This window comes from Puma concolor, chromosome D1, assembly GCF_028749965.1.
Source record: "Puma concolor isolate L17-30 chromosome D1, mPumCon1.1.hap2, whole genome shotgun sequence".
Classification (NCBI taxonomy): Eukaryota; Metazoa; Chordata; class Mammalia; order Carnivora; family Felidae; genus Puma; species Puma concolor.
Genome location: NC_141676.1, coordinates 3046879 through 3068379, shown reverse-complemented (window position 1 = coordinate 3068379; position 21501 = coordinate 3046879). Strand labels below are relative to the sequence as shown.

Here is a 21501-nt window from a genome sequence, read left to right as displayed (position 1 = left end):
AAGAGCGGGCGCTTACGGTGTGAAGGCCCAGCGGCGAGCAACGGAGGCTGGTGCCATTTGCGTGTGCCCCAAACGCCCCTTCTCTCCAGCTCTGAGCTCTCAACCCTGCCCTTCAGTCCGCGTGGCAGCGTTTCCCATCCTTGCTTTGATCTGACGGGCCACTGGCCTCCGCGTGGCGATCAAGTTTAACTCCACAAGGAGAGCCATCATCTACCTTTCCCTTTTTCTGGATTCCTTGATCGGTCTTTCTGGCTCGTTGGGGTTGGGGAACACACGACCTTTCCGAGAGATTTTGGGAAGAAACTCCTGTCTGGAAACACGCTGGGCACTGTCTCAAGACGTCCTGTGGGCTCAAGACGGCTGTCACGGCACCCGGCCACACGTCCTCCAGGACAAGCTGCAAACGGGAAAGGGCGGCGGCCGGGCTCTCTCCCCGCGCAGCTCTCTCGTTTACCACAGAGGAAAGTTCCAGAAGACCCCACACGCGGTCCCCTACGTGGCACTGATGAGAACAGGCAGTGGACTGGGACCAATCCCGATCCCCCCCAGGGGGTTGGGCCAGGCCCAGATGAGACGACTTCTGCTAGCAATGACCTCCTGTACGTCTTTCCCGGCTCACTTCATCCTCACAGCCACCCTCTGAGGCAGCACTATCACCCTCGCTTCAGGAACGAGGAAACCGAGGCCCAGAGAGTGCAAGCAACTTGCCTGAGAGTACACAGCCATGGCAAAAAGAAGCCCCACCAGGGTTTGAAGCAGACCGCCCAGCTCCAGAGTCTACGTTTATAGCGACTGCGAGAAAGCACCGTTCACAGAGGGAAATGGTGACCCAGCAGGGAGCCCGCCCAGTGTGGGTCCGGGGCAGTCACGTCTCATTTCCTGTCGCGAGTCTCCGGAAGGCCCCGCGTGCTGGTTCGGGTGGCCGTCATCATCCGTCACTGTCAGATGAGGATACGAGGCTCAGTACGGGCTACGGGCCTCGCCCAAGGTCAAGGTAGAGGTGAGGGCTGGGCTCCAGCCAAGCCCTCGGAGACTTTGAGCTACCTCTCTGGGCCCTTCTCCTGGGCATTTTTACGATCGGCTCCGTCTGATCAACACAATGAAGCTGTCAAGAGAAACAAATTGCAAGAAGCTTATGACTTGCTTTCAAAATGTAATTATATAGAGGAAGGGGACAGAAGTCTTCACATCGTGGGGGAAGCCTCGAGATGCTCTAGGAGCCGGCGGCTCCCTGTGCCTGGCATCGTGCTGGGACAGAGTGGCACATTTCAGACGAGGTGGCTGAGAGGCCCCCAGGCCCTCAGCGGGCGTTGGGGTCAGTACCTCGGTGGTCCGGCGCTGGTCCAGGGGTCTTGTCCCCAGCTTTGGGGGTCCGGGGACACCTTTTGATGTAGCATCCAGAACGCTGGCTTTGGAGGCAGTCTCGGGTTCAAGACCAAGCTCTAGGCAAATTATAAACCGGAGAAGCAAGCTAACCTCTCGAGCCTCAGTGGCCTCATCGTAAAAGGATGTAGGATGCGCCCGTGAGGGTCGAGTGAGGCTCTGGGGGGACATGGGTCTCCACAGAAGGTTCTGCAACTGTGATTTCCCCATCTGCGCTCACAGGGGTGAGCACACATCCACTAACCTCCTGAGTGGCTCATCCACGGATCAAAAACTTCAGGGCTGGTTGACCGTGAGAAATGGAATTGCCACGGCAACCAGAACATTCTGGCTGACAGTCTCTCCTGCTTACCAACCTCTTGGCCTTCAGTTTCCTCATCTGCATAATGAGCAGGACACAGGGACAGCCACGTGGGGGAATTACTTTAACAACTGGATGAGGGGCGTCTGGGTGGCCCAGTAGTTGAGGGTCCGACTCTTGATTTCAGGTCTGGACAGTGCAGAGCCTGCTTGGGATTCTCTCTTTCTCTCTCTGCCCCTCCCTCACTTGCGCGTGTGCGCTCTCTCTCTCTCTCTCTCTCTCTCTCTCTCTCTCTCTCCTTCAAAATAAATAAATAAAAAGAACTAAATGAGCCAAACAAGTGAAACGGTTCTTTCTTTCTCTTCCCGTTCACTGATCACCACCTTAGCAGGAACACACGAGAAGCCCAAACTAGGTTGACTCTGATGACTGAAGTCACCAAGCCCAGGGCCCCTACCTTTCCCACAGGGACTGGATTACCTGGGCAGCACTGGAGACCCACCGATAGAATGCCTACTCTTTGGTGTTCCCTTCAAGCGACCACTCCTTGGTCCTAACAGTACAGTGACTGGATCAAGAACCGAAAGCCCCCAGTTCACTAATGGCTCCAGTTCCGAATCTGCTCTAAACTAACTGGGGGCCTGTGGGCAAACCCTTTTTGGCATCTCCGGGCTTTGGTTTCCTCCTCTTGAACAGGCGGTCGCATCTTCCGCCAACCACCCCCAGTTCAGAGCTTCCCAGAACCATATTGTCACCCCACCCTTCATTAGGCTGTTTTACATATTCTAGAAAAAATTTTAATGTTTATTTTTGAGAGACCGAGAGAGACAGGGCACTAGCGAGGGAGGGGCCAAGAGAGAGAGAGGGAGACACAGATCTGAAGCAGGCTCCAGGCTCTGAGCTGTCAGCCCAGAGCCCGATGTGGGACTCAAACCCACGAACTGTGAAATCATGACCTGAGCCGAAGTTGGATACTTAACTGACTGAGCCACCCAGGGCCCCGTTTTTCATACTCTAGAGAGACGGGGGACACTCTCAGACCTTAGAAGAACCCTTCTCTTGAGCTGTTTGCAGGTCTAGAAAGGAGAGGTGGCCTGGGTCATGCTCCAGGATGACAAAAACCACATCATCCAGAGAGCTGAGGCTGTGGTGGTTACACCTGCAAAAACACAACCCTGGGCACAGTGTGAACTGTCTATCCCCTCCGCGCCTGTAGTACCGTACTTTCTTTATCGAGCCTTCCACAGAATTGGAATGAAAACATTTTCCCCGCTCATTGTTTCCCTGCCTGAACCTTACAAGGAAGCCACCCAATCTCCCAAATATTTCTGGGATAAACACTTTGTGGAAATAGTTTATAGTGGGGTGGTATAGATACATATAAAAGTCATTTCAACCTCCCCAAAGCCATTTGCCATGATTCATTCTTTTTTTTTTTTTTTTTTGAGAGAGAACAAGGCAGAGGGGGGAGAGAGAGAGAGAGACAGAGAGAGAGAATCTTAAGTAGGCTCCATGCTTCGTGAGGAACCGGATTTGGGCCTTGATCCCACGACCCTGGGATCATGACCTGAGGTGAATTCAGGAGTCGGATGCTTCGCTGACTGAGCCACCCAGGCGCCCTGAAAGTGCAAAGATTTCATCAGTCTCTTTTTGGGGGCCATTGAAGTTGTTTACAATTTTCCTCTGACTGGTTTTGCCATCTGGGGGAGATGAATGAATGCATGCATATAAACGGTGAAATCTGGGATCTCACTTTCCTGGAGCCGTACCAATTGGGCTTCTGCCTTCTGTGCCTGGTAAACCACTCATCCTTCCAGATGCAGCTCTGATGTCACCTCCTTTGTGGAGCCCTTTCTGTGATGCCGGCTGAAGAGTTGGTTCTCGCCGACTGTGGGGTCCCGCGCACTCGGTTACATACTTGCAACATGACATTTGTAACAGACATTGGGATGGTCTGTTTCTCTTCTCCCCTCCAGGCTGCGAACTGGGGGAAGCGGTATTTTCAACAGCTCTGTGTTCCCCAAACCTGGACCGTGCCTGGCTCAGGGCGTTCTGCACCTGTTCATGAAATGAACATTCCACTCCGCTCAACTAAATATTGGCATCGTGTCGATTTCTCGGGAGACAGATACTTTGAGTGTGGTGCAAATACTGGCTGGATGAATTAAGCTGGTGCACTTGAGTAGAGCTGGAAGTTTCCCTCTGCTCCAGACCCTGGGTCAGGGGGTGCAAACTCGTATTTATGTGTAGTCAATGTTTGTTCAATGAATGAATACATGAATGAAAGAAAGGTGTGGTTCTGGACCCAAGGAGATAAAGCCCATAGGAGGCAACGCCCATTCTTGGTGAGCTCACAACGGGAATCGAGGCATCTGCCTTAGAAGGGTTCACCGGCTCCCCATGCCAACTTCACTTAGACTTGGGTTAGTTCAGGGGCTCCCGGCTGCCTCCCCACGGGCAGTCAGTAGCCGGTGGCGCCCGGCGGCGGCAATGCTCTGACATTTTGCCTTGTGAAGAGTTTGTGCTCCAGGCGTCAAACTGTGAAGGGGGAGCATCTGCTTTAAATTGTTAAAGATGTATCTATCATCCTCTGCGTCTGCAAGATCTAGCCCGGCACTTGGCTCGTAACAGGTGTTTTCAAAAGGTTAAGTGCAAAACGTGAATATGAATAAGGACAAGGGTGAGAATGACCACCCTTTGTCCTTGAGATAACAGCCGTTGGGCAGGTCTGTGTCATTTTTCCATCCTGCAGATGAGGCGCTGAGTCCCAGCGGGCTCTCCTGAGTTGCCCAGGCCCACACTGCAGGTTGAAGCACGTGCTGCGAGTTGAACCAGCTGGGCCTGGCTCCAGAGCCTGCACTCCCCGCGCAGCGCCCAGGGGCCTCCGCATCCTGCGCGGCCCGCCTGGGCCTCCGCAGGTATAGCAGGTAAGCCTCGGAGAGGGGGCCCTACATAGAAACCGCGTGTCCCGGTGCGTCTGTCCCCAGGAGCCGCCGCCAGCAGGTGACTCGCGCCTGGGCGCGCCGTCCGGTAAGGTGTGTGGACGTGGCGTCTGGGAAGGGTCTGGCGCAGAACCTGATGCACAGAGGACGCTCGGTAACGGCCTTCGGCGTCCCCGCGGCTGTAAGAGGATACGTGGCGCAGGTGCCCTCGGGGAGCCGGACCTCAGCCCAGAGCTGCGGCTCCCGCGGGGAGACCCCCCCCCCACCTGGGCAGGGGCGGGGCTCCGGCGGCACCCAGCCAATCGGCTCCCGGGAGGCCCGCCCCGCCCACCCGAGAGGGCGGTGCTTGCGCACTCGGCCCCCGCGGCTCTCCTCGCAGGGGGCGGGGCCGGCCTGCGGCGCTCGGCGCTGACGCCACGCCGACGCGCCCGACGTCGGGCACGTTGACGCCGGCGACGCGCAGCCGGGCCCGCTCCTCCTGCGCTCCGCCAGTGTCCGGCCGCGGGCCGGCCTTAGTGACTGGGGGCTGCGGGCCCGGGGCCGGCGGGCGCGGGCGCGGGCTGCCTTCGTCTGGCCCCGAGCTCGCCCGGAGCGAGCAGCCGCCCGCGACCGCCGCGGAGCCTCGCCCGCTCCCGCCGGCGAGCAAGGTAAGGGAGCGGGACACCGAGGCGGGCTCGGGGCGGAGCGGGGCCGAGGTCGCCCCGGGCGCCGGCCCCCTCCCCGCGGCGGCTGCTCGGCGCTCGCTGTCAGCCCCCCCATTTCCCCGGCCGGGACCCCCGGCGGACGCGCCCCGAGGGACGGGCTCCTGCGGCCGCGCGCCGCTCCCTCCCCTGACCGCGGCGCCCCGGTGGCCCCGGTCACTCGGTCACCCCGGCGCCGGGCGCGGGGCCCGAGGACCTGTGGCCGGGAGAAGCAGCGACCCGGGCTGCGCTCCGGTTGGCGGCGGCTGTCGCCGCCCCGGGGTCCGGCGGCTCTGCGGCGCCCGGCGCGGCCGCGAGTGGGGCGGAGGTCGTTGTCGCCGTCCGGCGCGCAGCCCTGGGCATCGCCTTGTCCCGGGCGCAGCCTCGGGAACCGGCCCCCCGGCCCTCGTGCCGGCGTGCGGTTGGAGACCCTTCGGAGCGGCTCGTAGTCTCCCCTTTCACTTTTCCTTCCTTCCTGGCCGCCCGCGGCCGGAGCGACCTGCTTCATTTGTGGAAGTTTTCTTTCTCCTCCTCTCTCTCTCTCTCTTTTTTGTTTCTGGCTGTTAACTTACGTAAGTTAGGTTGACTGGCCGTTGCTCGTTTGCAGCCGTTGGAAAACACCTTTCCCGGCCCTTAAGGAATCCAGTTCCTTTTAGCGCTGCACCAGATCCAGCCCGAGAATTCGGGGAGCCGTCAGCCCTCCTCGGGAGCTGACTGCACACATTCCTGTAAGATGCCTGATGGATTTTGTACTTGTCAGGTTTACTGGCTGTATGCTCCTTCTGTGCTCTTCCTGAAAAATGATTGGGTGGCATGCGTGTTGACTTTTTCTCTCCCCCCACCGGGAAATCGGGAAAAAAAAAAAAGTTTACAGAAGCACACTTGTTTTCAACAACTGGAAAGTACAGCTTTGCAAACAAAATGCCACAGGGTTTGTCCTTTAGGGGAGGGGTAGGCTTGGGTCTTTACCCCTAAACTGGATTATTGTCCGTACAGACGTGTTCATCTCGCGTGTTCTGGCACTTAGGCTTGGTGTTTTCCCGGCTTCTCGTCTGTTCAGAGCGTAACAGCCAGCTCTGAGAGTAACGAGGCCGCCAACCTTTCAGTTATTAGCTACAGATAGCCGTAAAGTTGCAGGTTTGTGGAGCCTTTAGTTTGCGCTTGATGACTGTAGCCTGGGTCTTTTATTTCAAGATGATGTGCGAGGTGATGCCGACCATCAGTGAGGCAGAAGGCCCGCCCGGAGGAAGTGGGACCCACGGGTCGGGCTCCCCTTCGCAGCCGGATGCAGATTCCCACTTTGAGCAGTTGATGGTGTCCATGCTGGAGGAGAGGGACCGTCTCCTGGACACGCTGCGCGAGACTCAGGAAACGCTGGCGTTGACCCAGGGGAAGTTGCATGAGGTCGGTCATGAAAGAGATTCCTTGCAGAGACAGCTCAACACTGCCCTTCCACAGGTACGGATGCTTTTCACCTGCACCCTCTCAGACTTTCTCCTTCTAAACGTTGTGTCCCAGTATCGGCTTTCGTGGTGTTAATATTTTGGGTGAGTGTCGTGCGTAACCATCTGTGAAGTGGTGGTCCTGGTTTTCGTAAGTCACATACGGACAGAGTTGACCCCCCGGCGGGGAACAGAGTCCGCGGTGCTCTAAAGTCAGGCGCTTTACTCTGTGCGCCTCGTGACGCTTGTCCCTTTCCTCGGGAAGCAGGAGGAACTGTGGAGATGGGGGACGCCGCCCTAGAGATTTTGGGAAAGGGCCGTGAGGCAACCAAGCTGCGTGGTGCCTTCTCTTCTGTCATCTTAGGCCATTTCCTGTTGCACGTGTACTTCTCCCGGGTTTTGTCACAGATTTCCAATTTTCTAATGAAACTTAATGGACAGACTGGATTGATTTCCCAGGAACGATATTTTCGCAGGCCGTCTTTATACGAACACCCGTGTTTTATAAACCGAAGTTGTTATGGGGGCTGTGAGACTGAGATTAATTCCTTTGGAACTTTCCCTGTGGCTGATGGGAATCGTAAAGCTTGAGAGAACACTGAAGTTGTTGGTCTGAGTAGGTTACCCCGGGCCTGGCGTGTCGTGGCTTTTTCTGGCAGAGCTGAGTGAGGATGTAATGGTAGGTGAGGGCCGAAAGCGTCGCCCAGGCAGGCGGAAGGTGAGTGGCACCGAGCGCGCGGGAGGCACGGGGGCTGCTTGGGTGTTCACGCGCCACGTTGGCGTCCCTCGGCTTACCCGGGATCCCGCGTACACGCATGTGCGGGTCTGCAGTGCGCAGGTGGTAAATGAATAATTGCTAGCCCGAATGCGTTTCTTGGCTGCGGGCTGCGGTCCGCTCTCCTGAAAGATCGATAAGCCCAACGTTTGCATTTCCTTTTTAGCAACAATAATCTGACGTCATTCCTGTAGCGCTCTTTTTCTTTTGGGGCAGAGAACCGTCACGGCTTTCTCACAGGAGCCTCACAGACCATCTGGAGTGTCCGGGCCAGGTTTTATTTCCGCGAGCTCAAGAGCGCAGGCCAAGTGAAGCTCTACCAGGATTTCGTTGTGCTTGTACGTTTTTCGTTTTCCGTAGTTTTGTTTGTTACTTTGTTTTGTAATTGTATTTGTTTCAGTGGAACTTGAGGTGGTGCACCGAAGTGCATATGAAATGCTTCTGTGTTTGAGCAGCTAGGTTTTTGAAAGACTGAGCACGCACCACATCATGACAGAATGGAAGGGACAGCAGTTTTGTGCAGTAGAGGTTGTCACACCAGGGGGGGTGGTGACACAGTCGCTCAGTGATTTGTTTTCAGCCTGGGAGTGCTTCGCTGAGTGGAGAATGCAACGGTGGCTTCCCACCTCCCCTTCCCCCCCCCTCCCCACCGTCCTACCTCCCCACCTGAGGACCTCTCCACCACCCTGCCTCCCCACCTCCCCTGAGGACCGGAGACCAGCATTTCAGAAACACGGGAACCATTGAGTAAACTTGTTCCGGACCTTTCCCTCTCCTGATCCCCGTCTCCCGTTTGGCAGCTGATAGTGTGGGCGGATAGGTACGTAAGTAAAGTGAGTGCACTTGTGCTGTACGCAAGTAATAATACTCTAAAAAATTGTAACCGTAACATAATCAGAAAAATTCACTGAAATGTACATTCACGATTGTGAACTTTTCACTCGGCGAACACATTCTTGGAACCACCACCTGGATGAAGAAATGGAACCTTCCTGCGCTTCCCAGAATTCCCCTCCCGCCCACTCCCGGCGAACGTCCCCCAGAGCTAACCACGGTCTTGACTTTCACCAGTGATTGCTTTGGCATGTTCTTGGCTTCGCGACGGGCTAACCCTTCAGCGCTGTGCGCGCGCGATGCGCCTGCTTGCCTCGTGTGGCTGTGCGGGTCCTCCCCTGCCGTCGAGGGCCCAGTGTGCGAGCACAGCACGGTTTATTGTTTCTCCTGCGGGTGCTCCGGTTCGTGCAGAGGCCGCCCCGCGGATCCGCGTACATCTCTGCAGGGTGTGCTCGGCGGAGCGGGGCGTGAGTGGTGGCACGTGGGTCTGTTCCCCGCCAGCAACGGTGCGGGGGCGCTCGGGGCTGGCCGATGCCTGCTGGTGCCGGTTCGCGTGTGTGAGCTGTGTTCTGGGGCCTGGGTGCCAGGAGGTGTGGTGCGAACGTGCTGCTCTCTCGGGACCCGCCCCCCGTGTGCTTCTGGGCCACTTGCGTGTTTCTTTTGTGAAATAATTGCCTTTTGCCCGTTTTATGATTGGGTTGTCTGTTTTTTATTGATTCGAAGGAATTCTTTCTATGTATTTTGAACATCTGTGAATGGCAGATGTTTTCACATTCTTGTGTGTGTCTGCCTTCCATTCTCTCAGTGTTGCCTTTTGGTAACTTTCTTTTGTTTTTTTCCAAGTAGTATAACCATTTTTATGTTTCTTGCCTTGTACTGGCTAGGGCCTCCAGTACAGTGTTGAATGGAAGTGGTGAGAAGAGATGTCCTTGTCTCCTTCCAGATATTGGAGAAAAGGCTTTCGGTATTTTTTTTTTTTATTAGCAAGGTGATTTTTTTAATTAATTAATTCTTAAAAATTTACATCCAAATTAGTTAGCGTATAGTGCAACCATGATTTCAGGAGTAGGTTCCTTAGTGCCCTTGACCCATTTAGCCCATCCCCCCTCCCACAACCCCTCCCATAACCCTCAGTGTGTTCTCCATATTTATGAGTCTCTTCTGTTTTGTCCCCTCCCTGTTTTTATATTATTTTTGCTTCCCTTCCCTTATGTTCATCAGTTTTGTCTCTTAAAGTTCTCATATGAGTGAAGTCATATTTGTCTTTCTCTGCCCAATTTCGTTTAGCGTAATACAGTCTAGTTCCATCCATGTAGTTGCAAATGGCAAAATTTTATTCTTTTTGATTGCCGAGTAAGACTCCATTGTATATATATATATACACCACATCTTCTTTATCCATTCATCCATCGATGGACATTTGGGCTCTTTCCATACTTTGGGCGTTGTCGATAGTGCTGCTATAAACATGGGGGTACACATGCCCCTTCGAAACAGCACACCTGTATCTCTTGGGTAAATACCTAGTAGTGCAATTGCTGGGTCGTAGGGTAGTTCTATTTTTAGTTTTTTGAGGAACCTCCAGACTGTTTTCCAGCGTGGCGGCATCAGTTTGCATTCCCACCAACAGTGCAAAAGACATCTTCGCTCTCCACATCCTCACCAACATCTGTTGTTGCTTGAGTTGTTAACGTGAGCCATTCTGACAGGTGTCAGGTGGTATCTCGTGGTTTTGATTTGTCTTTCCCTGATGATGAGTGATGTTGAGCATTTTTTCATGTGTCGGTTGGCCATCTGGATGTCTTCTTTGGAAAAGTGTCTGTTCATGTCTTTTGCCCATTTCTTCACTGGATTATTTGTTTTTTGTGTGTTGAGTTTGATAAGTTCTTTATAGATTTTTGGATACTAAGCCTGTATCTGATATGTCACCTGCAAATATCTTCTCCCATTCTGTCGGATGCCTTTTAGTTTTGTTGATTGTTTCCTTTGCTGTGCAGAAGCTTTTTATTTTGATGAGGTCCCAATGGTTCATTTTTGCTTTGGTTTCCAGCAAGGTGATCTTTAGTATTTATTAAAGTTTACTTATTTATTTAGAGAGTGCATGGGGTAAGGGCAGAGAGAGAAGGGGACAGAGAGAGAATCCCAAGCTGACTCCACAGTCAGCACGGAGTCTGATGTCGGGCTCGAACTCACAAACTGTGAGATCATGACCTGAGCTGAAATCAAGAGTTGGACACTTAACTGACTGAGGCACCCAGGTGCCCCAAAGCTTTCAGTATTTTACCACTACATATGACACCTGCCGTGGCTTTATTGGTGGATACTTTTACCAAAATATGAAAATTCTCTTCTATTTTTAGTTTCCTAAGTTTTTTTTTTAATCATCAATTAAATTATATTAAATTTTCTTAAATGTGATTTCTCCATCTTTTGGGACAAGTGTTTTTTTTTTTTCTTTTTTTTTTTTTTATAATGTGGTTTAACTTAAAAATGTTCTTGTCCTTCTAGAATAATCCCAAGTATATGTATTCTCTTTTCACTGGATTTTATTTGTTAATATTTTGCTTCGGATTCTTGCATCTGTATTCATGAGAGAGGCGGGTCTTCAGTTGTACTTTCTGGTACCGGCCTTGCTGGGCTTTGGGGTTAAGGTTGTGCTGCTCTCATAAAACAAGGGAGGAAGCACACCTTGTGCTTTCCCAGAAGAAGTTTTTTGTGTTTACTTTTTGGAAGAATTGATAGGCAAAACCTGCTGGTGCTGTTGTGAGAAGGTTTTTAATTTCAGATTCATATTTTTTATTGTAGAAATATGATTTTTCTGATTTTATATTTCTTCTTGTGTCTGTTTAGATAAGGCATTTTGTTTTCTAGGAATTTGCTCGGACCACCCAGACTTTCCAAGTAATAAGTGGAAAGTAGTTTATAATATCCTTCCTTTCTGCAGCATCTGTTGTGATACTTCCTTTTAAAAATTCTTGATATTGGTAATTGGTGCTTTGTCTCTTTTTCAGAGAACCAACTTGGGTGCCCTTTTGATTTCTGCTATTTAATATTTGTTTTCTATTGAGTTAATTTCTGGTCTGTTTTTTCTTCTGTCTACTTTGTATTTGCTCTTCTTTTTTCTAGTTCTTGAACTAAATATTTAATTTGATCTTTAGCCTTTCTTCTCTTCCAGCATATGTATTTTACTTATTTGCTTGTTTGTTTATTCATTTTAGAATGAGAATGTGAGCAGGGGAGAGAGAGGCAGAGGGAGAGAGAGAGAATCTCAAACAGGCTCCTCACTCAGTGTGGAGCCTGGCTCGGGGCTCGATCCCGTGGCACTGAGATCATAACCCGAGCCGAAATCAAGAGTTGGTCACCAACCGATTGAGCCACCCAGGTGTCCCTATAATATATGTATTTTAAAGCTGTAAGTTTCCCTTTAAGCACACCTTTATTGATCTCCCAAGTTTTGATAAGCCAGATTTTTATTGTCTTTTATGTGAAACTATTTTCTAACTTTCATTGTGGCATCTTTTTCTTAATTCATAACAATTTTTAGGAGCATATCTCATCTTGATGTTTAGGGGGATTTTCTCGTTCTCTTTGTGCTGATTTCTAGCTTAATTCCATGAAGGTATCTGTCTCAGTGTTTTTGGGTGGCTGTAACAAAATACCATAGGCTGGCTGTCTAATAAGCAACAGAAGCTTCTTTCCTATAGTTCAGGAGACTGGGAAGTTCTCAAGATCAAGGCGTCTGCAGATTCAGTGTCAGGTGAGAGCCAGCTTCCTGGTTCATCGACAGCCTGCTTCTCCCTGTCCTCATGTGGTGGCAGGGTGACGGTGCTCTCTCAGCCGCCCATGACTGGTCACCACCAGAAGTCTCCCTGTCTTCATACCATCACTTTGGGGGTGATGAATTTTGGGAGGATACAAACTGTTAATCTAATGCAATCCCTAAATACGCCCTGCAGTATTTCAGTCCTTTGAGATGAGTTGACTTTCCTAATGGCCTAGCATATATTCATTTTCATTAACTGTTCCTTGGGCACGTGAAAATAACGTGTATTGTGGGGAATGCAGTATTCTATATTTATAGGTTAGATAAAGTTTGTTAATGATGTAATTCAGATTCTAGTAACCACTTTAAATCAAGTAAGGAATAGGCGAGAATGAGTTTAATAATATTACTAACACGCATATCCAAAATATCATTTCGGTGTATAGTCAGTGTGAGAAAAAGCTAATGAAATATTTTGCATTCTCTTTTATCGTATTGTCTTTAAACTATGGTGTGCATTTTATACTTTCCACACATCGCAGTTTGGAGGAGCCTCATTTCAAGTACTTAAAATAAAGCACGTGACCGCATATTGGACAGCCCCGTCCTCCTCCCTTGGTTTTTCTGTTGTTGTCGGTTCTGTCAGATACTGAGAGATGTATCTTCAAGTCTCCCATCGTGATTAGGGATGTGGCTATTTTTCCTTTTCTGTTTTTGTCAATTTTTATGTATTTTGAGATTGCGCTATTAGGTACATTCAAATTTAGAACTCTTGCTTTCTTGGTAGACGGAACTTTCGTCACGAAATGTTCTTCTTTGTCTCTAGTAGTGTTTTTTTGCTTTAGAGGTTCCTTTATTGCCTGGTCCTATTTGCCACATCGGTTTTCTCTTCGGTAGGGTTTTGGGGATCTTTTACTTTCATCTGTCTGTGATCTTACATTTTAAGGTGGACCTTTGTGGACGGTATGCTTAGTTTTATTTTATTTTATTTTATTTTATTTTATTTTATTTTATTTATTTTTTTTTTTTAATTTTTTTTTTTTTCAATGTTTATTTATTTTTGGGACAGAGAGAGACAGAGCATGAACGGGGGAGGGGCAGAGAGAGAGGGAGACACAGAACCGGAAACAGGCTCCAGGCTCTGAGCCATCCGCCCAGAGCCTGACGCGGGGCTCGAACTCACGGACCGCGAGATCGTGACCTGGCTGAAGTCGGACGCTTAACCGACTGCGCCACCCAGGCGCCCCTGCTTAGTTTTATTTTAATGAATTTGACAGTCTTTACCTTTTGCTCGGAGTGTTTGTTTAAATGTAATGACCGATACGTTGGTTTACATGTACCGTATTACTAGTTTCTTCTTTGTCCCACCTGGTCTGTGTTCTTTTTCTCTCTGGCCTTCTTTTACTTATTTATTTCAAAAAATTTTTTTTTAAGTTTTTTAAATTTATTTTTGACAGAGTGCGAGCATGAGCTGGGGAGGGGCAGAGAGAGAGGGAGACACAGAATCCGAAGCAGGCTCCAGGCTCTGAGCTGTCAGCACAGAGCCCGGCGTGGGGCTCGAACTCACGAACTGTGAGATCATGACTGGGCCAGAGTCGGACGCTCAACCAACTGAGCCACCCAGGTGCCCCTCTCTGGCCTTCTTTTAGAAGTATGACGTATTTTTAAATTGTATACTTCTCTGTTAGGTTATTGGAATATCTATATATTGCTAGATGCAGGTGCATTTTAAACTTATGCCTGATTCAGTATTTGCACTCCTTCCCTGACCCTGCTCTTTCCTTTGACACTTGAACTGCACTGAGCTCCCCTTCACCTTCTTTGTCGGGTAATATTTATAAATTTTAGATTGGTTTTGGCGTTGTGCAGTTAATGCTTGTTACCATTTGTCCTCATAGTTACCCTTTCTGTTGTGAAGTGGTTCCCCACTCCTTGTTTTTTCATGTTTCTGTCAGAGACTTCTCTTCCTCAAAGAGCTGCGTTAATACTTTTGGTTCGTGTCTTTGGTTGGTGAGTTGTCCTTTTTTTTTTTTCCCCCCAAAACAATCTTTACTTTGCCTTCACTTTTGAAGAACTGTTAGGTAAAGGCTTCCAGGTCGGTGGTTATTTTTGTTCAGCATTTTATAGATGCTAATCCATCGTCTGGCTTCCTTTCCTTTTCTTGAAAAGTCAGCTGCTAGTGTTGTTGTCCCATGGAAGGTGGTATCTTTTTCCTCTCATGACTTTTAACATCTTTTTCCCTCAGGCATTCTTTGTGGAGTCACTGTATTGGTTCTTTTATCAGTTTTGGAAAAGTTTTGACTCTTATCTCTGTAGGGATCTAGTACTCCCCATTCTGTGTTTCCTCTACTTTGAGGGTTCTCATTGGACCTTTTTACCATGTCCTGTGTGTCCCTCGGGCTCCTCTATTTTCTTGACTTTTTCCTCTGACTGTTGTCTAGGTATATTTTTTTACTGACCTATCTTCCAGTTCACTGAGTCTCTCTTCACCCGTGTCTAGTCTGATGTTAAGCCCACAGATTGAGTTCTTAATTTTAGCTACAATAATTTTCAGTTTTAGAATCTGTTTTGATTTTCTGAACATTTCCCATTTGTCAAATATGTTTTTGAACAGTTGACATTTGCATCCAGTAATTCCAGTCTATGGGTCTCCTCCTGGTCTGTTTCTGTTCTTTTTTTCTTTTGGTTGGTCCTTATGTTATACCTTGTTTTTTTTTTAAGTTTGCTTATTTATTTTGAGAGAGAGGGAGAGAGTGCAGGGGAGGGGCAGAAAAAGAGGAAGAGAGAGAGAGACTCCCAAGCAGACTCCATGCTGTGAGCACAGAGCTCGACCCAGGGCTCAAACTTACAAACCTGAGTGGAAACCAAGTTCTGGATGCTTAACTGACTAGCCTGAGCTACCCTGTGCCTCTCTCTCTCTCTCTCTTTCTTTCTTTCTTTCTTTCTTTCTTTCTTTCTTTCCTTTTTACTTGTTTTATTAAAAAAAATTTTTTTTTTTTGTTACTGTTTATTTACTTTTGAGAGAGAGAGCATGAGCAGGAGAGGGGCAGAGAGAGAGGGAGAAGCAGAATCCGAAGCAGGCTCCGGGCTCTGAGCCGTCAGCATAGAGCCTGATGCAGGGCTTGAACCCATGAACCGTGAGATCATGACCTGAGCCAAAGTTGTATGCTTAACTGACCGAGCCACCCAGGCATCCCTTTTCTTTTCTTTTTTTTTTTTTTTTTAATTGCATGTGGGACATTATGGAGAAGCGTAGAGGCTCTTCGTGGAGCTGTATTCCTTTGGCATTTCATCCGACACACCCGCGTGGGGAGGCTTCTGGGCCCAGTCAGGCACGAGTGACCTGAGAGTGGGGCTCAGGCTTTGTAAGGTGCAGTGTGAGCTGCCTTCCCGCTGCCCCCCACCCCCATGGAACCCTCCAGGATCTCCATCTGGAGGCCCTGAGTGTTTCCCAGGGCCCCTCCTTCCGTGGTAGGTCCCGAACCCCAGTTATTTTCTCCCCAGCACCGTGAGATCACTGAAGGCTCAGCTTCTCAGGCCGTGCTTGCTGAGTGCCAGGGTCATTTTCTGTGCCTCCCTGTGGTGTCCAGAGCTCGGTTAGCTGCGACTTTCTGCCCGGCTTTCCGTTATGTTTCCTTTCCAGCTCATTGGTATATTGTCTCAAATCCCTGATGAAAATCAGAATCATCCAATGCCTTGAGGGAGAGAGAGGACTCTGAATGTTAGAGTTGGCTCAGTGGGCTTCCCTTTTGTTTGCGGTCTCAGTCCCTCCGGTCGTGGCCGCCTCAGTATCTCTTCGATGCCTTCAGACACGCTTAAAATCGTATTCGTCTTTTCTAGTCTGTGATGGGTTGGCTTACAGACTACTCATGTGTGTACGTGAAGGCGGGAAGACCTAGAAGTCACAGTAAACGTGTTGGTCATCACCAGTTGGTACGGGAGAAAACGAGACCCACTAGTCCTGGCCTAGTACCCGTCGTTCTTCTAATCTGAATCTCCAGTTTGCCCACGCTCAGCCCGTGTCCGTGGAGTGGTGATGGTGTCAGCGGGCCAGCCCCCGGAGCCGCCGTGCTCCCCTGCCGGGCGCCCGCCCAGGGCAGGCTTTGTGGTGACGATCTGGCCATACAGGGCAGGCTGAGGAGGTGGATGGCTTAAGTGACACCTATTCTGTGACTTGATCAGTGTCTGATCAGTGTTGTTTGTTTTTTAATTTCTTTTAATGTTTGTTTTTGAGAGAGAGAGACAGAGTGTAAGCAGGGGAGGGGCAGGGAGTGGGAGACCCAGAATCTGAAGCAGGCTGGGGGCGGGATGCCCCTCAACTGCAGTGCAGCCCCCACCACAAGGGTTTCTGTGTTGCTGCACCTGAATCATCTGCACAGGCACAACCGCCCACCCTTGTTGAGCCCCTTGGTGACTCTGCACCGTCACAGGCTCCGGGCTCCGGCTTCTGTGCTCCTCGGAGACCGTGGTGGAGGCACACCTGAAAGAGGGAAGGAGTTAGGAGGAAACGCTGCCTGCTGGCACACTGTGGTCCACGAGAGGCCTTTTCGGGAGAGACTGCTCAGGGGCTGAGGCTGAGAGAACACTCTCCCAGCACTGCGACTGCAGGGGCAGAGGCCGGGGTCAAGGACAAACCTGGCTTTGTTTTAAGCCATGGAAGGGGAGCCAGGTGGGGCGCCAGGCAGCTGGTGGTGGGACAGAGCCTTGCCCCGCCAGGAGCTGGGCTTTCGGTTGAGGGCCCCGGGGCATTGTGGCCTCAGGGGGAGGGACTGGCATGATTTGGTTGAATTTTTTAAAAGCTGGTGCTGGTACTGGGTGGATAGTGGGTTGGGGGAGGAGACAAGAATGGATGCAGTGTAGACGCCGTTGGGTAGAGTGGCTCCTTCTAACGTGTGGGTTGAGCTGTAAGATTCGTGCTTTAGGCAACAGGTACAAGCCCCTCACATCACCCATCACATAAAGCACAGGACAGTGTGCGTCTTGATATCCTGTACGGAGCTACGTCATGTTTAAAAGCAGCGTGTGTAATTTTACGTGTGTGGGTACAAAGCATACGTGAAAGTATTCCCCTGTTTCTTGAGAGCGTGGCAGGCACCGTTCCAGGTGCTGACACCGAGTCTGTGCTGCAGGTACCTCGCCAGAGACGTATGCGGTTTGACGGGGCAGTAGAAGGGCATGGGAGTGTGTGGTTCGGTGGAATAGGGGGAACGTGTGCACAGTCGGCTGCCGGATGGCCGTTGCGTCCCATGGGTCGGCGTGGGTCATACCCGGGGAGGCGGTTTTCCTTGGGAGGTTCTGCTGCCCTGTGTTCTCCTTCGTCCACCCGGCTCTGTCTCCCGGACGCCTTTCCGAGCACCTCGTAGTGAAGCTCCATCTGGGCGGACTGTGGGCTCTTTGAGTTCCGCAGGGGCCACCGCCCTCCTCCCCACACCTGTGCCTCGTCCTGGGAACGGAGCAGCTTGCCCTCCGGTCCGGTGGTCAGAAGCCAGGGAGACGGCTTTGCCTCCTTCCTGCTCTTTCCTCTCCCTGCCGGTCCGTGGGTCCTGTGGCGTGGAGCTTGCCTGTCTCAGAGGCCATCTGTGAGGTCCCTGGAGATCTGTACCCTGTCTTCACTCGGGTGGGCTCGGGGAGGGGCCGGGTCCTGCGGTCTTCCCTGCGCCGGCCCCACTCGCCTCGCAGCAGCTTGGCTGTGGGGCGGGGGGCGCCTCCCGCTGGGCAGAGATGCCGGCGTCCTGCCCCATCCGTGTACAATACGCCACGCTCTCTGAGAAGACGGCCTTTCTTCCTGAACCTGTGTCCTGCCTGCTGGCCTTTAGTGCTGAGTGTTGCTGAGCAACTCGGTAACTAGCTCGTTTGGGGACTCATGTTTGCCCTGTGTACAAGGACCCTCCAAACCGCTCCTGTTCTGCTCCTGGGTGGCTCCGTCGGTTAAGCGGCCAGCTTCGGGTCGGGTCATGATCTCGCGGTCCGTGGGTTCGAGCCCCGCGTCGGGCCCTGTGCTGACAGCTCAGAGCCTGGAGCCTGCTTCGGGTTCTGTGTCTCCCTCTGTCTCTGCCCCTCCCCTCTCACACTCTGTCTCTGTCTCTCTAAAAAATGAACGAACATTAAAAAAAACAAAAAAAAAACCTCGTATTCTGACGGGCAGTGTTCCTGCTGGGGAAAGCGTTCTTATCCAGAGGGAGGAGGAGACTGCAGGCAGTGACCTTGCCGTTAGCAGTTTGCTGTACTTACGTGTCTTGTTGGTTAGGCAATCACAGGGGTAATATGCTGGTTATAAACCGTATTGCCGTGTAAATGCCACGTAACCCTGTCCCACGGGTCTGTAACGCCTCTCACTTTGGCCCTCCAGCCTTACCTCATCTCCCCCGTTTTGGGCATCGCCTCCGGAGGCTCGTGGTTTCCGGTGGCCCCGTTCTGGTGGTCGGAGGTAGGATCATTGGACTGCCAGATGATGCCAGACCCCTTCGAGTCTCTCTGTGCACCCCCTCCGGAGCCTGTGACAGCCCTAGTCCCTGGGGCACTCCCCGTGGGCCGCGTTGTCCCTGGCATCCTGCGCACACCCATTCTCGCGTGGGAGCTACAGAGGGGATCGTTCGGCCTCTGTCCTCCTCCGTGGACCGACAGGCCCTCTTCCGTGAAGAGCACTCCTGTCATTCTTCTCTCCTTGGAATTGCTGTGGACACTCGGATTTGTGTTTCTTTAGTGTGCCACGGTCCGTTATCATCCCTATTCCTTAGGTACTCTGCTGTCCCCCTCAGAGTGGCTCCCGTGTCCTTTGGCCAGGGCCCTGTTAGTCTTTGAACATTACTCTGTTTTCTGGCGCGAGAATTTGTCCCAGGCTCACTTTGTGTTTTTCCTGCCTCAGATCTGAAATCCTTCCTCTGAGGAGCCTGGGTTCCTTTTAGTGTGGAAGTGATACTTGGAAATCCAAATGAGCTAGGCATGCTCATTGTCGCTGGGGTTGGCATCATTGAGGTCCTTTCTGGAGACAGAGCCAGACAAAAATATTTGTAAGAAGAGAAACTTGGATTTCATGTTGGTGTTTCTTCTGTTCACAATAAACCTTAGTTTCCCCCTTGATTTATTTCATGTTGGTGTCTCCTGTCTCTTAAACAACTTTGACTTCTCGTGATGTCTGTAGTGTTTCCTTGATACGCACAAAACAGTTTCAGTTCGTAATACCATGTTGGTTTAGTCATCCTATGCAGTGACGTTTTAGAATGTCTTTGCAGTTCTCCTGGGTTTTAGAAAAAATGTGTCCCAAGACTGTGCACTTAGAATAATGAGTTTTAAAGCAATGTGATTGGTAACATAACCATACACAATTTGATATTAGGTTTATTTGTTCTGTGTATTCTTTTTTTTTTTTTTTTTTTTGAGTTTACTTATTTATTTTGAGAGCCAGAGAGAGTGCAGGCACAGGGAAGGGGCACAGAGAGGGGGAGAGAGCCCCTGATGTGGGGCTCAGACCCAGGTACCATGGGCTCATGACCTGAGCCAAAATCAAGAGTCAGATGCTTAACCCACTGAACCACCCAGGTGCCCCTGTTTCTGATTATTCTTAATTTTAGGGTTTGCGTCTTTCTTTTGGACTTCATTGTTTACATGGTTTAGCAGTCAGAACTATAGAAAAAGGCAGTCTCAGTCTTGCTCCTCCTGTCCCCGAGCCACCTACCTCTTACCTCTTACCGGTAGGGTGGCCCCGAGTCCTGGTTTGCACGAGCTGGTCCTGGGTTTTGCCTGTTGCCCTGGAGCCATCAGTCATTGTGCCCTCTTCTCTTTCAGGAATGAGGCGCAGCTAAAGCTTTGTTGGCACTTGCTGATGCGCATTTAGAGATGTGGACAAAATGTTTCCACTTTGTAGGTTTTTTCCCTGCAGCTAGAAACAGGCTCTTGGCTGAATTCTGCAGCCTGGGATTGTGGCTCACTTGGCAGGGAAGGCCCGCCCGTGGAGTTTTTACCCTTGGCTTTCAGGGTGTCATTCTTGTTCTGAGGAAGAAATGTCATTTTGTTCTGAAAATCAATTTGGGGAAAAAGAAAAAAAGAAAATCAACTTGGGAGTTTGAAACATGTCTTGCATTTCCAAGTTTTTCTGCTCTGCAAATGGGCTAATTATCCCTCCTGCCTATCTGGTTTGAGACCTTTGCCAACAGTAATACCAAAAATTGGTTTTGCACAATGGCATGCTGACGTTGAATCCTGTGTGTGAAAGTTAAAGTTCTCCTTGAGGCTCATCAGTGTTTCTGAGCCATCGGTCTCTCTCGAAGTCTGAAGGTGCTGTTCGGAAGCTAGGGCATGCACTTCCCCCACCTGAAAATGATTTATGGGGAAACGTGGGTGACAGGTAAGGCCGCGGTGTCCTGTGGGCCCCGAAATAGAAAGGGAGCAGTGGCAGGCAAGATGGTTTTGACTAGCCTGAATGTTGATTCAGGGCTCATCGGTGACATCCCGCGGATGGGAAGGGCTGGAGAAAGTCTGCAGAGTTTCCCTTGCTCTCTGCGGTCCCGCCCCCTCACCTGCACCCAGGGAGTCTCCCTGCAAACTGAGTCCTTGGGCAGATTCTTCCGCAAGCAGGTACGTCCCTGTCCCCAGGCGGACAGATGCCCGGAAGCAGGTGTGCGGGCATCCGCCACCCCATCGCTTCTGCTTCGGCCTGGGTCTGCGGGTAGGTCCCACCTGCTCCCCGCACGCACTGCTCGGTCAGCGTGGGCCCACGGTCTGTCCCCGCGCAGTTAGCAGGACTCGGGCTGTCTCTCCCTGGTCGCCTCCTCCCGGAGCCTCCAGCGGCCTCGTCAGTACCCTCGTCAGTACCCTGGGGGCAGCAGCCTCGTTATCTAGCAGACATTCCCGAGCGGCTGCCCTTTGCTGCACTGCTCAAGGGCTGGGCCGGCGGGTGTCTGGAGACTGAGTGAGTCCATAGCCGGGACTGATGGCCTCCAGGCCTCCGTGTGGGATCACGTCCTCACTGTGAGACTATATACTGTGCACCTTGTTGTTCGCTGCCCTGTCTTCCAGAGGAAGGCCCGGGGGCATAGAGACGTCTGGGGGCCTCCTGTACTTTCCCTCCTGCTGGTCCTCGGGGCTCGGATGTCAGCGCTGGGGCCCATATGGAGTCAGCGTCCCCCGCACCCCTCCCTTCTGTCCTCCCCACAGACGGGGCCCGGGTGGGGGTGCTTCTGGCACGTTTCCCCCTTGCGGCCTGTCCACGCCCTTTAGCTGTCCGGCAGGAACCGTGAGTGGGTGAAGGGCAGGGAGGCAGGTGTCTGAAGGGAAAAGACAGGTGTTTTCTCCGCTGTCCCTGCGTGCATGGTTCGTAGGGAACTGCTTTCTCTTGCTGTGTGGTCTGCAGCCCGTGCTCAGAGGGAGGTTCCTGCTGGGCCC

The 21501-nt window shown here is 51.4% G+C and overlaps 1 protein-coding gene across 7 annotated transcripts in view; it reads left to right on the top strand.

The window, feature by feature from the left end:
- The first annotated feature begins 5064 nt into the window (after positions 1-5064).
- Positions 5065-21501, top strand: part of PPFIA1 (PPFI scaffold protein A1) — an 89440-nt gene continuing 73003 nt past the window's right edge. For 6 of the 7 annotated variants that reach the window (XM_086676627.1, XM_086676625.1, XM_086676626.1 and 3 more), the window contains exons 1-2: positions 5066-5273; positions 6501-6764. In XM_086676627.1, the coding sequence (XP_086532753.1) occupies positions 6501-6764 (264 nt within the window). In that variant the 5' untranslated portion in view covers positions 5066-5273. Of the gene's footprint in view, positions 5274-6500; positions 6765-21501 lie in introns of all 7 variants that reach the window. The other variant, XR_015240643.1, reaches the window with a different exon arrangement.